Source organism: Solanum tuberosum, unplaced genomic scaffold (genome assembly GCF_000226075.1).
Source record: "Solanum tuberosum cultivar DM 1-3 516 R44 unplaced genomic scaffold, SolTub_3.0 scf00254, whole genome shotgun sequence".
NCBI classification, from domain to species: domain Eukaryota; kingdom Viridiplantae; phylum Streptophyta; class Magnoliopsida; order Solanales; family Solanaceae; genus Solanum; species Solanum tuberosum.
The window spans coordinates 455,305-472,978 of record NW_006239174.1 but is presented as its reverse complement, the minus strand read 5'-3'; the positions used below and the strand labels follow the sequence as shown (position 1 = coordinate 472,978).

The window sequence follows — 17,674 nt, the reverse complement described above, 5'->3', positions numbered from 1 at the left end:
TTTTCCTATGATGTTCATCTATTGTAGCATTGCATTGCATCTCATATACTTAGTACATTCAAACGTACTAACGCATACTCTATTCCTACATGATGTCACCATGTAGGGACCGGAGCACCGCTTGACCATCCTCCTCCGCGTGGCTAATATGATTTTCTATCGAGGTTATTGGTGAGTGCTCCATTCCGGGGACGTTGCTTATGATCTTTTGCTATATATAAGACTTTTTTTTTTAGTTATGTGTTGATTATGAGGGTGAGCCCGGTAATTTGTCTCGGCCCCCGCTAAGTAACCATGTTTAGAGGTGGCGTTAGACAAGTTGTGTATTATGCTTGAGCTTGACTCATCTATGGTATTTATGTATCATTCTTTTTTTTTTATCTTTCTCCGTTAGTCCCGACTTCCTATTGATTATACTTATCGCTTATGGTCATTTTAATTGCTTCCGCGACCAAGGATGTGTAATGATATGCTATGAGGCTTGTTTGGGGTTCCTTCGGGTTCCCCATTCACTGGTCACCTCTAGTCCCTAGGCTTGGGTCGTGACAGAGGCCTACCCCCACTCCTATCACCCGTCTCCCTTGACCCATGCCATGATATATTAGATAGGCAGCCTTCTCGGGCGGTGGATGTTAGAGCCACACGGGTTAAGACAGATATGCCTGTGATCATTGATAGGGTTATTGAGAGAGCCTTGGATCCATTGAGAGATAGGATGAGTAGGTGTGAGGGGCTGGTCTAGGGCCATGATGTGAGGTTGGACAACCTTACTGAGAGACTTGATCCCCAAGAGAAGGCCAATGGTAGTTCTAATGCACTAGACACCATGAGAGAGAAGCTTGCTACCTTGCAAACGGAGGTGACCCAGTTGCAGTCTATATATATATATATATATATATTGGGGTGAGGTTCCCCTACCGGATGCACCTACCTCCATGCCACCCCAGATGCCCAGTAGTGATCCATTTCCCAATGTGCAACCTAAGATAGTTGCGAGTGTTGACATTTATATTGTTTATGATGTTGAGAGGGTCGAGGATGATTTGACTGAGGAGACTGACGAGGAGGAGTTGAGGAGCGAGGAGCATAGTATTGTGCAGACTCTGACTGAGATGCAGAGAACGAAGAGGTCATTTTTCAGGCGGCCCTAGGGAGATCCCTTTGTGAGACTTCAAAGGTTGGTCCTAGTGGAGCCTCTTAAGACTCCACCATCCCTCCGAGTGTTGAGATGGGCACTAATGCTCTAGATGAGTCTTCACTACTGCCTTCGATAATTCTATTGCCGGGCATTGCTATCCTGAAGGATGTTTCTCTTTTGGAGATTCCGAATGAGAGTGCTCCATAGACAAATCCTGTCAAGGGAACCTTTCTATCTCAGCCTCCCATACTTTTATTATCATTGAATTGAGGACACTACTTATTTTTTTTGGTGGGGTGAGGGTCTTTGAGCCAATATTACCCCTTTTGCTTGTATATTGTTACTTTTAGTTTTGGATGATTGTATTACTTTACTTTTTGTCACGACCCAAATTCAAAAGTCATGATGGCACTTATGTTCCCCACCGACAGGTAAGCCAACCCAATAATTTTACCAATTTAACTAAGTATGGATGTTAAAAGGTAAAAAACGAGTAAAATATCTCCAACACTAAGTCATTCATAAATACGAAATGTGGAAAGCTAAAATACCACCCAAGAATTTGTGTCATAAGTATAAGAGCTTCTGAATATGGTGCAAGTATGAAACTAAAATGACAAATTTAAACATAAGGGATATCTTGTCTCAATACTAAAACAACATAATAAATAAAATATAGAGGGAGGTGTGGGCCACGGAACAACCAAGCAGCTCACCACAACTCCAAGATACTCCAAGCTCGGACTCAAAAAGATCTATGAGATGTGCTCGTACTCGGAATCGAATTTGTACCACAAAGAGTGCACCAAGTGTAGTATGAGTATGAAACCATGTGTACCCAGTATATCTTATACACCGACAACAAAAAAGTAGTGACAAGAGTTTATATATGAAAATCAATCCTTTACTTATACAAGTCTATGTTATACTTACTAGTCAAGTTTCATCAAATAGAGGTAATCAAATATCACGTACTGTCCAACCACCAATAAAACACATAATCAACAAGAATGAAGGATGTAATGAGATGCAATACAATGTGGCACCATGAAATGATATGCCTCAGATACCAAATACTCTCTCAACCGTATATACATAATACTCCTCGGGATTACATCGAGAGTTCATGACCTATGGGGGACTCGCGAGATCCATATACCGATATGGACAGTCTCCACGTGTCTGTGGGGACTATCTCAATGCACTATCATAAAAATCAAATAATTTCTGCACGGACGATCTCCACGTTCCCAACTTATAATCTTAATATTTCACCATCCCCAACACGGATGATCTCCACGTGCCCAACTATACTCAATCTCATGCCAATGTATGTGCACAATTTGATTTTAATAAAAGGGGATGATGATTGATGTCTGTAATTTTGTCTTATTTAGGGATTGATAATCATAGTTTTAGTGTCCTTATTGCCTATCTTATGCTCTAAACTGATGCTTATGTGTTTATTTGCAGCTAGGAAAACAAAAGAGCAAGGCAAAGACATTATCGGGCAAAAAAGAGTAGAAAAATTGAATCAGTTGAAAAAAAGCAAGGCTGAGGACCGCCAAGGCCACTCAGCGACTCGCCCAGTGGTCCTTCAGCTCGCCTAAAGTTACAGCGTGCCAATCCTTGGACAAAGGCAACTCAGCAATGGAATGTACCCTTCGATCACACACCGATTGGATCGGCGAAGGAGTCTCAGCCCGCCTAACTTTATAGAACAATTAGTAAAGATGCAAGCAAAAATGACAATAAGAAAGGACAATTGGTGCATCACCAATCAAGTCGGCGAGCCCGACCTCGATCACCTAAAATCACAGCACGAAAATGTGAAGTTGGGTGTTGATTCAGAAAAGAGAAATCATGACTTTGACATTGTTAGACTCTTGGTTTGACCCAAACACTGTTTTTCTAAGTTTTTGAGTAGAATTTGAAGTTGGGTGTTGATTCCAAGTTGATTTCAAGCATTTTAAAGACGAGAATTTTGCTACTCATCTTATGGAGTATATAATTGGTAATATTTTTCTACTTTTTACAATGCGTGGCTGAAACCCCCATTTTTGAGGCTGTGATTATGTGATTAATTGTCTCAATTAGCTTATGGGTGTTAGTAATTAGTGATTTAATTGCTATTTTGATGTGGGTTCGATTGATAATTGAGTCTTAACTCATGAATTGTAGCTACAAATGAAGTTCTAGCATAGTATTATATGCTTGCTTGTGAAAGAGGTTTTAGAATTAAGGTTATGAATTAACGATTATAGTGATTGGGTTGTATTGGATTCAGCTCGAGAGAGTGAGTCTTAATTCGATCCTACCTATTGATGAGTCCGAGATTTTACTCATTTAGAGCTTTATTTATATAGATTTAGTGTGATCAAATGCTTATTTTGTGCCAATAATTGATGTAAAACCCTTGACTTCTAGGTATATGGATTGAGGAACAAAGCAAAGACACTAATTTGCAAACGGAACAAAATAGGCTGAAAGAATGAAGAAAGGAAAACCTGGTGATCGCCAAGTTCACTTGGTGAGTCGCCGAATGGCTACTTGACCGCCTAAATTTCCAGTGTGCCAAGCCCTGAAGGAAAAAACCAAGTTGGCGAGAGAAAGGAGCAGTCAACGGATCGCCGAGTGGTTCCGCGATGTAGGGTTAGATCGCCCAAAGTTACAGACCTTGAGGATGCTGAATGCCAAGGAAGAATGGTGATGAAAGTGACCAAAGGGCGGCTCGTTGAGTGGTTCAGCGATCCTGACTTACTTCTCCGAGTGACTCTTCGCAGCACATTTTTGGCGACTATAAATACATTTTTGAACATTTAGTTTAGTATTTTAGCTCATATATTTTAGTATTTTAATATGTTTTGAGCTCTGGAGACAATTTTCTCTAGTTTTTCCGAAGCTTTGAAGAATTGAAGTTTTTCACTTTTGAGAAATTGGAAGTGACTCTTTGAGATTCTTCGAATTGGAGCATTGTAAGGACGAATCTACACTTACCTAGTTGATGGACAATCAATTTGGTAACTGTTTTTACCTTTTTACGATGTCTAGCTAGAACCCCAATTCTTGGGGTGTGATTATGGGCTGATTTTAGTTTATTGGTATTGCTAATTGTTTGTTTAAATGCTATTTAGAAGTGAGTTCAGTCATTAATTGCGGTTTAATTTAGGAATTGTAGTTGCAAATGCAGTTCTACCCTTGTGTTTTTGGATTGCTTAAAAGAGAGGTTTTAAAACTAAACTTATTGATTAATGGTCTGTGGGTATTGGGTTGACCTGGTTTCAGCTCGAGAGAGTAAATCCTAAACCCAATTCCACACATTCAGCTCGAGAGAGTGAATGGACTAAGGTGTGGGCTGTTATTATTTTGCATGCTTGTTGATGTTCGAGAGAAATCAACTTGATTCGGGGTAAATTGCTCGAGAGAAACTTTATCTCCTCTATAGCCTAGCTTACTCACTAATATCTAGCTATTTCTAATAGTTGCAATTACCCATTTGTCTATATTAGCCTATAATCTAATCACATCCCAAGAACCCGTCTCATTACTGTTATTTTGTTTTGTTTGCCACTGTTTGTAGTTGATAATTCCAAAGCAAAACCCCCCATTTGATATTCGTGTCACCCTCTGATTTGAATGATGTCTTTATTCGATAATTTTTATTCCTATGACTGATTTGATCATGTTCATACTTCCCTATTGAATCTTAAGTATGTACCACTCCCTGTGGGATTCGACCCCAACTCACTAAGTTGGGTTTTATATTTACTAGCGATCGTTGACACTTAGAATTGGAGGAAGTGTCCTTGAAACATTAATTAAAATGGCGCTGCTGTCGAGGACTGGTGTTGTTTGAGATTCTTTTGGTGAAGTTGAATTTTGTTCTTTTTAGTCATAGTTGAATCTACTTTCTTTTAGTTTTGGTTTTTGTGTGTTACTCGTGGAACAGATGAGATGAGCATAAATGGTAGCAACGGCAACCAAGTGGACCACCCTCCTTAAAAAATGATGATTCTTAGGGATAACATCCTAAATTTCAAGCAATTGGAGGGTGGGACAATCCATGAGTTGTGGATGAGATTTAAGGCACTATTGTTGTAGTGCCCAACTCATGGAATCCCAGATAAGATACTACTGGACTCCTTCTATAGAGGTCTTGGTCCTGAGAACAGAGGAGTGGATGACCAACTTACTCCGGGTGGTCTAATACGACAACCCTATGCAATAATAGCCCAACTCTTTGATCACATGACTAAGACCAACAAGGAGACTGAAAAGGACCAAAATTTGGCCACACTGTTGACTCAACTAGATCTCTTGGCCAGAAAGATCATGGAATTGGAAGTATCGTACAAAAACAAAGATAGGTACATTTACCCTCATGAGCGTAGAAAACCCAAGAAGTACGATGGTGGGCAAATAGAAAAGGTACTATTACTCATTCTTCACAAAGTCGAAGAGCACGACAGAGTGTTGAACAAGATAAAAGAGAATGTCTTGATGCTGAATAAGATGACTGCCTTTCATTCCATATCTATTCAGCTATTGGAGACCCAAATGGGTCATATGTTGTCTCGTCTCTACCCCAGACAAAAAAAGGGAGTGCCTAGAGACATTATGGAAAGCCCTAGAAATGAAGTTTGATTGGGTACTTACATCATGCCACGACGTTAACTAAGGCGCTGCTGGGGAGGCAACCCAAGTTTTAATTTGCTTTCTTTTTGTTTTTGGAATAACATGTGTTGATTGTGCATGTTAACGTGTAAAATGTGTTTCAAAAGTGCAGGTTGGCGAGCGAAATGTCCAGTCGGCGACTCATCGAAAATATTGGCGAGCCCGACTTGGACCGCCATTGGGCTCAGGAAAATATCAGGTTGGAGTCTATAAAACTCGGTGGGCCCATGGACAAGTCTGCAAATCGTCGAACAGGTCAGCGAGCCTGACTTTGTCCGCCGTTTGGACCCCCACAATAACTGGAGGTCCTGTAAAACTTGGTGAGGTAAGTAACCACTCGGCGTGTCACCGAGTGGTTCGGTGAGGAAAAATAATATCGCTGAAAGGGTGCAAACTGAACGGTTTTAAAATGCCAAAGGTTTAAACTTTAAAACTCTTTCACATTCCCTCACTTTTTAACTTCATACAATCACACCCGTACTCTATATTTTATATATTTTTGCATTTTCTTGCATTTTGGTCGTTGATCTTGTGTTCGGAGTTGGAAATCTTTGCTGCTTAGCTTTACTAATTCATCTTTCGGCATAAAGGTTGGTTTTCCGAACCTCAAACTCATAAATAGCGGTTGAACTCAAATGCTTTGTTATAGATTGTGTTGATGTGTGCTGGGCCTTTCTAAAATCGTAAATGTGTGCTTGGGTGCCTATTTTAGTTTTGTTATCGTGCCTAAATTGACTGAATTGTTAATTTCCCCAATTGCATGCTCTAAAATTGATCATAAATTGTTGGGTTGTGCTATTTTGTTGTTGGGTCTAGTTGGGTGAAGTTTGAGTAACCTAAATTGTGCTGAATGACGTGCTTTGCTCAATTATGAAGCGTTTGACGTCATTCTTAAGGGCTAAAGTCGTCAAATGACCAATTTTGGCCAAATCAGGGGAGTCTGATTACCTTGGTGGCATGGGTCTAATGGGTCTGGGATTAATTGAAAATGTTTGTTGTTTGATTTTGTTTTCGAGGGCTGCAGGGTTGATTTTGGAAGTCGGGGTTGAAAATAGGCACGTTGGGTAGTTTGGCGAGCTGGGTCGAGCTTTCCGAACCGCTCGGTAGTTCACCGAAATCCCATTTGATCGCCTTTAATTTTGTGATTTTGTTGAGTTTTGATTCGTAAACTTTCGGCAAAAAGCCTGGGCTCGCCGGGTTCACTCGGCGACTCGCCGAAAGTCTCATTGATCACCCTTTCTGCGCCCTAACCCCTAAAATACATTGTAACTTTCAGCGGGCTAGTCTATGCTCGCCGAATGATGTCGGCGATTAGCCGAAAGGCCCTTCCCATCGCTGGTATGCCATTTTTCTGGGAAAATTTTGCGCCAAATTTTTTCGGCGAGCCCGATCTGGCTCGCCAAAGTGATTCGGCGAGTTTTTCTGTAGTTTATTTTCTACATTTTCTTTAATCGTTTTAACTTATTTTGGTGTGTTTTGCAGATATGGTTAGACCAAAAGTGGCAGGTACAGACATGCTACCCCGCAAGAGGGCAAATGGAATTATCATAAATGAGGATGCAGTTGCATCCAAAGGAAAGGCCACAGAGATGCCTACCACCGGTCGGAAAGACAAAGGGAAAGGCAAGGCACCTGCTCCTGCATCACCGAAGGTTAGCTCCGATAGTGAGGGTGTATATGCCACTCACTTCACCAGTTCTGAGAGTGAGGGTGAGCCCCATGACCCTCAAGCTGCAATTTCTGAGCCTGAGGATGATGAGTTACTGATGGCCCAGAGTGCTGAACTGCCCTCCAAGAGGATGCATGATCCGTCTAGGATTATGGTGCCTGAGACTCGTACTTCTCCCATTCCAGACTAGGTTATGGTACCAGCACCACCTGCACAGGGTCCTCCTCCCCAGTCTATGAACATACTGAACTGAGGGATTGAGGACTATCATTGATGAGAAGAGGTTGTCTACTGATGGAGTAATAGACACGTACCCAGAGATCTAGAGCTGGTTAAAGTCCCTCAAGTTCCAGATATTCACTAGACCCCGTGGCCCTTACATTCCAAATTGTGTTCAGGAATTCTACGCTACTTTTGGAGCCTTAGTGCCGCAAGTAAAGAAGAAGGCAACTACCTTCAAACCTGTGGACTATGTAGTTGTCAGGGGAAACAAGGTGTTGTGTGACAGTACTAACATAAATGCTGTATCAGAATTAACTGACAACATTGCAGATGACTACCAGTACACGATCAAGACTAAGTCCTTGGAGAATATGAAAAGCTGGTTAACTACTCTCCTATTTGATGGTACTCCTAGGTGGTTCAAAGTGGAATGCAAATTGAGAAGAAAGACCGGAACATGGCAGCAATGTACTAGTTTGGCTTCATCAGTAGCACCATTATGCCATCACAAAACGAGTCCATCCTCTGCCGCACAAAGGCGTCTTGTCTTGGATCGATCATTGCAGGAAATCGCATAAATTTGGGCATGATCATTACACAAGAGATGGCTATGAGGGGCAAGCAGCGCTAAACCTCTCTTCCTTTTCCGATGTTGATCACCGAGTTGTGCAGACGAGCTCGCGTGCCTGGAGATGAGAAGAAGGATGTGGAAGTGATTCCAACATCTTCTACTGATATCTGGCGCATTGAAGCAGAGTACTTAAAGGATGTCACGGAGAAGAAGAAGGCAACCCCGGTGGATTCCTCTCCGGTTATTGCTACTGAAACACTACCTACAGAGGCAGTATTGCTTACTCTTGCCCCTGAGCCCTCATGTATATCTAGTCTCCCTTCTGTGACTCCCAGTTCCTCTACAACTCCCCTGCCTCCTAGGTCTACTGCTCCTGTTGCTGCTTCCCGACCTCCACTCACCCAGGGAACGATACTACAGATGGGGAATCTAGCCCATTCTGCTGATAGGCGTGCCTCCAGGCTTGAGGCCATAATTCCTAGGATGATTGAGAGGTCCCTCAATGCTGCTGTGACACCTCTTAGTATGTCTATTAATGCCCTTGTGGCAAGGATAGCGGTGTGTGAGTGAGGTCAAGGGGCCACTGATGAGGTGACGACTCTAAAGGCAACAATTGTTGAGCTGAGGAAGGATGTGGACCAGCTGAAGTCCACATATATGTCCATTATTTTTGTGACTGTGGAGATTCCCGACATGCCAGCTGATGCAGATGTGCCTTTGACTACCACCGGAGATGAGGTTCGAGTTGAGGAGGTAGTTGCTGCTGAGTCTGAGGCTGACACTGATGAGGAGCAGCTTGGTGTCGATGAGGAATCTATTTTTGAGGGCGTTATAGAGGTTAAGGAGGCTATGATAGATTCAACCGTCCAGATTTCATTGGTAGACAACACCATGGTTGGATGTAGTATTGCTGCTACCCCGGGCACTGATGCCCAAGATCAGAGTGTTACACTGGAATTGATGCCCCGATAGATGGAGCGACTGCTTAGATAGGACCCTTCTTTCCCTCCCTCTCTGTCATTTTTATTGACTTTTTACTATTTGTTGCATTTGAGGACAACTGCCTTTTTATTTGTGGTAGGGTAAGGTATTTCCATACCTACCTCTTGTGACCATATTTTGTATATATTATTGGATTTTTGTGTTTAAATTGTGTTTTGATATTGTGTTGTGGATGTTTCAGCTTATGGCTCCTTGTTTTGAATACAAATGGTTTTTGACCCTTTCTAAAAATTTTACCACCTTTTGTGTGTGATTGTGGCTCTTCTTGTGCAAATTTGAGTATCGGTCATGATCAATACCAATGACTTGAATAGTGCTCTTAATCGAACAATAATAAATGCGCGGCTACGATGAGGCCAAATGAAGTTGCTTAGACACTGTGTGAACTTTGTACATCTCGTTGTAACTAGCCGATTATCGAATGAGTCTTTTGTGATGAATATTGCACACTAGCGAAAGTGTGGAGTCTTGTTTGATATTGGTGCCAATGCCTTGTGTGATGACACCTAGAATTTGCCCCGTTGGTCCGGTTGACTAAGTGATGCAAGCTCTTGAAATGATCTTAGGCAACAATTTTGAAGAGTGAAACAATTTGACAATATACCTCTTTTGTGGCCAACCTTGTCAGTGTGCGAACTTTGTTGAACCCCTTTGAGTCGTGTCCTTTTCTTGGAAGAAACTTCATGCAGTTGTAACCCCTGTTTATCCATTCACCCATAATCTTCATGAAGTGTGGTGTATTTGAATAGCCAACTTAGGCCAAAAGCCTAAGTTGAGTGTGTGGTGAAAAGCGAAGGAAAATCAAGAAGTGTGAAGAAGTCCCCCTTGATCCATGGACTTAAAAAATATGGAACCCCTCCATACAAAAAAGAAGAGAAATAAAAGAAGAAAGAAAAAGAATGAAAAAGTTGTGAAATAAAGTTGCAAAAGAAATGGGGTGTCCGGTATTCCATGAGAAGTGAATAATGGGATGAATTTTGAGCATAAGTGAAAATGTTGATGAAAAGGGAAGAAAGTGATGTTCATACCACATTTCATGAGGATAGCAGCCACTGAGCCTAAATTACCATACCTTTACACTCAACCCCGTTACAAGCCTTGAAAAGACCTTTTTGATTTTGAGTGAGCTAAAGTGAATGTTGATTGGAAAATAAGGGCAAACCTAAGGGTGAAGTCATGCATGTGTTCATCTTTGTGAGTGTGAGAGTTGTATGTGATTCTGGAGCTATAAAGTGTTGAACAATTGTGTGTGAATATGGAATCATCTTTGTTGTGAGGGCATTTTAGTTCCTTTGTGAGCTTGAACTTGCCTTTTAAGCAAGTATTGTGAACTTGAGAATCTTTGATAATGATGAGTCACAACTTGTGCATTTCATGTTTGAGTCTTTTGTAGCACTGTTTGAGACATCCTTTTTGAACTGCTGAACTTGAGGACAAGCAAAAGTTTAAGTTGGGGGTGTTGATGAGTCCGAGATTTGGACTCATTTAGGGCTTTATTTATATAGATTTGGTGTTCTCAAATGCTTATTTTGTGCCAATAACTGATGTAAAACCCTTGATTTCCAGGTATATGAATTGAGAAACAAAGCAAGGACACTAATTTGCAAATTAAAAGGAACAAAACAGGCTGAAAGAATCAAGAAAGGCAAACCTGGCGATCGCCAATTCCACTTGGCGAGTCGCCGAATGGCTACTTGACTGCCTAAAGTTCCAGTGTGCCAAGCCCTGAAGGAAAGAACCAAGTTGGCGAGAGAAAGTAGCAGTCGGTGGATCGCCGAGTGGTTCCACGATGCAGGGTTAGATCGCCCAAAGTTACAGACCTTGAGGATGCTGAATGCCAAGGCAGTAGGGCGATGGAAGTGACCAAATGGAGGCTCACCGACTGGTTCGGCGAGCCCGACTTACTTCGCCGAGTGACTCTTAGCAGCACATTTTTGGCGACTATAAATACTTTTTTGAACATTTAGTTTAGTATCTTAGCTCATATATTTTTAGTCTTTTATTAAGTTTTGAGCTCTGGAGACAGTTTTCTCTAGTTTTTCCTAAGCTTTGAAAAATTGAAGTTTAATTTTCAGTTTTGAGAAATTGGAAGTGGGACTTTGAGATTCTTCGAATTGGAGCAGTGTAAGGACGAATCTACACTTACCCAATTGATGGATAATCAATTTTGGTAAATGTTTTTACCTTTTTATGATGTCTAGCTAAAACCCTAATTCTTGGGGTGTGATTATGGGCTGATTTAGTTTATGGGTATTGCTAACTGTTAGTTTAAATGCTATTTAGAAGTAAGTTCAATCATTAATTGTGGTTTAATTTAAGAATTGTAGTTGCAAATGCAGTTCGACCCTTATGTTTTTGGCTTACTCGAGAGAGAGGTTCTAAAACTAAACTTATTGATTAATGGTCTGTGGGTATTGGGTTGACCTGAGTTCAGCTCGAGAGAGTGAATCCTAAACCCAATTCCATACATTCAGCTCGAGAGAATGAATGGACTAAGGTGTGGGATGTTCTTAATTTGCATGCTTGTTGCTGTTCGAGAGAAAGTTTACCTCCTCTATAGCCTAGCTTACTCACTAATATCTAGCTATTTTCTAATAGTTGCAATTACCCATTTGTCTATATTAGCATATAATCAAATCACATCCCAAGAACCTGTCTCATTATTGTTATTTTGTATTGTTTGCCACTGTTTGTAGTTGATAATTCCAAACCAAAACCCCCCCATTTGACATTCGTGTCACCCACTGATTTGAATGATGTCTTCATTTGATAATTTTTATTCCTATGACTGATTTGATCATGTTCATACTTCCCTATTGAATTTTTAACACGTACTGCTCCCCGTTGGATTCGACCCCAACTCACTAAGTTGGGTTTTATACTGAGTAGGTATCATTGACACTTAGAATTGGATGAAGTTTCCTTGAAGCATTAATCACCTATTTAGCTCGAGAGTAGATAAATTGGGGTTTTGGGCTGTTTATAATTATGATGCTTGTCGACGTTCGAGAGAACTCACTTGATTTGTGATAGTTGATCGAGAGATGGCTATTACATCTAAAGCCTAACCTATCCTCTACGATTCAATGACTTTTGATAATTATTAATCACCCGTATAGAGAAATTGTCAATTAATCGATCACATCCCTAAGGATCCATTTCTACTTGCTTACTCCCCTGTTTTAGTAGTTGTTAAATGACAAATTCAATCCCCCAATTTGACACTAGTTGTCAACCCCTATATATTACTTTAATGGTTTCAATAATTTATATTCCTACAACCGATTAGAAAATGGCTTTCACTTTGTAATTGAATTCTCTACTGCATCACTCCCTGTGGGATCGACCCCAACTCTTCGTTGGGTTTATATTATATAGCGATCGCCTACACTTATGATTGGATGAAGTGTAGTTGAACGTTATAAAAAATGGCGTCGCTGTCAGGGAGTGGTGTTTAGAATTCTTTTATTGAAGCTGTGATCTAATCTTGTTTGTAGTTGAATCGACTTACTTTGTTTTGTGTTTGTTGTTGGCTTTTCTCGAATAAGTGACAAATTGTGAACGGAAGCAACGCCAACCAACTTGGACATCAAGATGACATCAGTAATTTGAATGATGCCATCAAAGCTCAATTGGATGATGTAGGTGCGATTCGTTTACCTCTAGTGATGGGAAATGTTGTATTCCATGTGACAAAATTGATGTTACAGCTATTGCATATGAAGGGTTCGTTTGAAGGTTTGGCTCATGAGGATTCCTATGAGCATATCAGAAACTTCATGGACGTGTGTGGCCCATTTGTCTTCGAGAATATCACACAAGAGTCGGTTAGACTTAAGTTGTTTCCATTCTCTATAATGGGGGAGGCAACAAGGTGGTTGGTTGAGTTACTAAGAGAAACAATCACTTCGTGGGAGGAACTGACCAAACTATTCTATGTCAAGTTTTTCCCTCCCTCAAGGATGATGAAGCTGAGGGATCATATTCAAAACTTTAAGCAAATAGATGGGGAAACGATTCATGAAACATGGGTGAGGTTCCAGAACCTGCTGCTCAAGTGCCCAACTCATGGACTCCTAAGCATTGTGTTGCTACAATACTTCTATTGGAGTCTCGATTCAATAAACAAAGGGGTGTCTGACCATATGTTCGAGGAGGAATCATGCAGCAACCATTTACTATAGCATCCACTCTCCTCGACGAAATGACAAAGATCAATCGTAAAAGGTACACTAAGGAAGATCAGGTGTCTCCTTTGAATTTTGGGCTGACAAAAGAGCAGGTAGAAAAAACCAAGAATGGGACGACAAGGTAGCAAAGATGATGTCCCAAATGGTGTTGCTAAATGAACAAGTGATGGGAGGTATTTCTAAAAATAATGAAGTGAAAAAGGTGTCACGACTAGACGAGGATTCTCACCCAGGCCCTTTGAAGTCGGGTGGGAATTAAGGTTGGAACACATTTATTGAAGATGAACAGAGAGGTTACAATCGAGATTGGGCTGACCAAAATGAATTTTGGAGGAGAGAAGATAATCATAAGGTGTATCACATACAAACAAGTGACAACCTAAAATCTAGGGGAAGTTAGGGAGCCTTCGAGTGGATGAATTGTTATCACGCATTGTAGATAAGGTTTAAGGGCCTGATGACATGGTTAAGGAAATGAGGGATGAATTCTCATCCATGAATAATAAAGCAAACTCTCACGCAGATTCTATCAAGCAAATTGAATGTCAAATGAGCCAATTTTCAGCCTAATTAGAACCCAAGCTATTGGAAAGGTGTGAAAATGATGATATAGCAAATTCAAAGGCTGATCATGACAAATGTTTGGCGGTTTTGACACGAAGTGGGAAAATAACAGGTGGTGATGTGAAGGTGAATGATGAGTTAAACACTAGTGGAGAAAAGAAAGACACCATTGATGTAGAGAGGTCCGACCAAGCACCGGATAATAACATGCCCGAAGAGGAGGAAGAATGTACAAGGCAAATCACCACCAGGGAGCTACAAATAGCTAAAGAAAGGGCTACGTTTTCTTCAAAGTTGGTAAAATCGTTGCCCAAAATCAATCCTCATTTTCTTCAAAGGCTCAAAAAGTAGAATGAAGATGAAAAGTTTAAGAAATTTCTATCCGTGTTGAAGACACTTTCCATAAACCTTCCTTTAGTGGAAGCATTATTGGAGATGCCGGGATATGCGAAATTCGTGAAGGAATTGGTCACTAAGAAAATAAGTATGGATTTTGAAATGATTGAAGTCTCTCACAATTGTAGTGTAGTTATGACCAGTGATTTGATCACAAAAAAAGAGGATCCGGGAGCATTTACTATCCCAAGTACCATTGGGATGCTTCAGTTTGCCAAGGCTTTGTGCGACTTAGGGGAGAGTATTAACTTGATGTCGTACACCATCTTCAAGCAACTTGGGCTGGGTGAACCTAAATCCACAACAATGCGACTTCTCATGGCTTACCGGTCCATTAAACATCGTATTGGAATTCTTTATGATATATTGGTGAAGGTGGATAGATTTATCTTTCCGATTGACTTTGTTATTTTGGATTGTGAGATTGATGCGGAGGTGCCTATTATCTCGGTAGACCATTTTTGGCTACCGAAAGAGCTCTAGTGGACGTTGAAAGTGGTGAGTTAAAGTTCCGGGTAAATGATGAGGAAGTTACATTCAATGCGTGCAAATCGATGAAGCAACCTAGTGACATTCATGTGGTTTCAACAATTGATGTGATTGATGAAGCAGTGGCTAGTGTGAGTGAAATGATGTGTATGGGTGAACCCCTTGTTGTTGTTCTTTCAAATTATGATGGGGATGAAGTTCAAGGGTATGATGAAGTTGTGGCTGCTCTATCGGGACTAGGTGCTCATTCAAGAAACCCATTGAAGCTAGATAATGATCTAAAATATCGAGAGAGTCCCCCCGCCAAACCATCCAAAGAAGAACCTCCAAAACTTGCGTTGAAAGTGCTCCCATCTCATCTTCAATATGTATTTTTGGGAGCAAACAATACCTTACCCGTCATCATTGCAACAAACTTGCTTTAATGGAAAGTGAAGTTTCTTGTAGTGATATTAAAGCGGTACATCAAGGCCATAGGATGGACAATTGATGGGATTGTAGGTATTCCCCTCGGATTTGCACTCATAAAAGCCAATTGGATAGTGAATGTAAACCCAGTGTTGAGCATCAAAGGAGGTTAAATCTGCCTATGCAAGAAGTGGTGAAGAAAGAAATTATCAAGTGGTTAGATATAGGTGTGGTGTAACCTTTTGCGGATAGCAAATGGGTAGGCCCCGTGCAATGTGTACCAAGGAAAGGAGGCATTGCGGTGGTTCCAAACGAAAAATGTGAACTTGTACCTATGAGGCTGGTCACTGGTTGGCGTGTATGCATGCACTACCAAAAATTAAATACATGGACCGAGAAAGATCATTTCCTAATGTCGTTTATCGATCAAATGCTTGACAGGCTTGTGGGGTGTGGATGGAATTTCTTTTTAGATGGTTATTCCGGATACAACCAGATTTCCATTGCATCGTAAGATCAAGAGATAACTACTTTCACATGTCCCTATGGGACCTTTGATTTCAAGGGGATGCCTTTTGGGTTATGTAATGTTCGGCTACATTTCAGCAATGCATGCTCTCTATTTTTGGAGATATGGTGGAAGACTCAATGGAAGTGTTCATGTATGATTTCTCAGTCGTTGGTGATTCGTTTGAAGCTTTTCTTGAACATCTTGGGCAAGTGCTACAAAGGTGTGTGGAAACCAACTTAGTTATAAACTGGGAGAAATGTCACTTCATTGTAAAAAAGGGCATTGTTTTGGGGCACAACATTTCAGGAGAAGGAATGCAAGTGGATCAAGCTAAAGTCGAAGTCATTGCCAAGATGCCCCTCCTATCTTGGTAAAAGGTGTCTGGAGTTTTCAAGGCCATGCGGGCTTCTACAGGCGTTTTATAAAGGACTTCTCCAAAGTAGGACACCCACTCTACAAATTGCTACAAAAGGAATCCACCTTCAATTTTGATGATGCTTGCCTAAAAGCATGTTTGTGCTTGAAAGAAAAACTAGTGTCAGACCCAATCATTATTGCCCCGGATTGGAGTATTCCGTTTGAACTCATGTGTGATGCTAGTAGTATTGCTTTAGGAGCTGTTCTTGGTCGACGAAAAGGGAAATTATTTCACCCAATTTATTATGCAAGTAAGACATTGAATTCGGTGCAAAAAAATTATACCGTCACGGAGGATGAATTGTTAGTGGTGGTGTATGCGTTTGAAAAATTCAAAGCATATCTTTCAGGAACCAAAGTGGTGGTGCACACAGATCATACGACCATTAGATAATTGATGGCTAAGAAGGATGCAAAACCAAGGTTGATTCAGTGGGTATTGTTGTTGCAAGGGTTTGATTTCGAAGTAAAAGATTGGAAGAGGTGTGAAAACCAAGTGGAAGATCATTTATCTCGGTTAGAAACAAATATGGTTGATTCCAAAGAAAGGGACATTGTGGCTGAATTTCCGGATAAAACGGTAATGAGGGTAACCCAAGGCAACCCATCTTGGTATGCTAACTTTGCTAACTCTGTAGTGTGTGGAATAATAACCGTGGGTGTGAACTTCTACCAACAAAAACGGTTCTTGTTCAATGTAAAGAGGTATTTCTGGGATGAACCATATCTATTCAGAGAATGTGTAGACCATATCATTCGACGGTGCATACCGGAAGAGGAAGTCAATGAAATTCTCAATTCTTGTCATGCTTGACCTGTTGATGGACATCATTGCAGGGTGCGAACAACAACCAAAGTGCTTCAAAGTGGATACTATTGTCCATCACTATACCAAGATGTGCATGGCTTTGTTAAACAATGCATACAATGCCAAACGCAATGAGGGGTATCAAAAAAACATGAGCTACCTCTTAATCCCATCCTAGAGGTTGAATTGTTTGATGTTTGGGGAATAGATTTCATTGGTGGAAGCTATAGCATTACCCAACAATGAGGGAAAGAGTGTTGTGCAATTCTTAAAGCGCTATATTTTCGCATGATTTGGTACCCTACATGCTATCATCAGTGATGGAGGGTCTCATTTTTACAACCAAATGCTTGCATTGTTGTTGAGCAAATACAGAGTCAAGCTTAAAGTTGCAACACCATATCATACACAAACAAGCGGCCAAGTCGAGGTTTCAAATTGAGGGATTGCAAGTATTTTGGCAAAAACAGTGAATGCAAACCGAACGGATTGGTCTCGGAAGCTGGATGATGCTCTTTGGGCGTATCACACTGCTTTCAAAACACCAATTTGCACGTCACCATATTAACTGGTATTTGAAAAATCTTGTCACTTGCCAATTGATCTTAAACATAA

General features: G+C 40.8%; 1 protein-coding gene across 1 annotated transcript; it reads left to right on the top strand.

The window, feature by feature from the left end:
* Positions 1-13,480: 13,480 nt before the first annotated feature.
* On the top strand, positions 13,481-15,340 carry LOC107062643 (uncharacterized). The gene is made up of 4 exons (XM_015313535.1): positions 13,481-13,587; positions 14,060-14,327; positions 14,424-14,769; positions 14,862-15,340. The coding sequence occupies exons 1-4, from the start codon at positions 13,481-13,483 to the stop codon at positions 15,338-15,340; spliced, it is 1,200 nt and encodes a 399-aa protein (XP_015169021.1).
* Positions 15,341-17,674: the final 2,334 nt, after the last annotated feature.

Bases quoted from the DNA above. Each gene is read 5' to 3' on its own strand.
- LOC107062643 (XM_015313535.1), top strand. From the start codon at position 13,481: ATGACAAAGATCAATCGTAAAAGGTACACTAAGGAAGATCAGGTGTCT. The intron at 13,588-14,059 runs GTAGCAAAGATG...GCTATTGGAAAG, and splicing joins ACCAAGAATGGGACGACAAG to GTGTGAAAATGATGATATAG. The intron at 14,328-14,423 runs GTAAAATCGTTG...TCCGTGTTGAAG, and splicing joins CTACGTTTTCTTCAAAGTTG to ACACTTTCCATAAACCTTCC.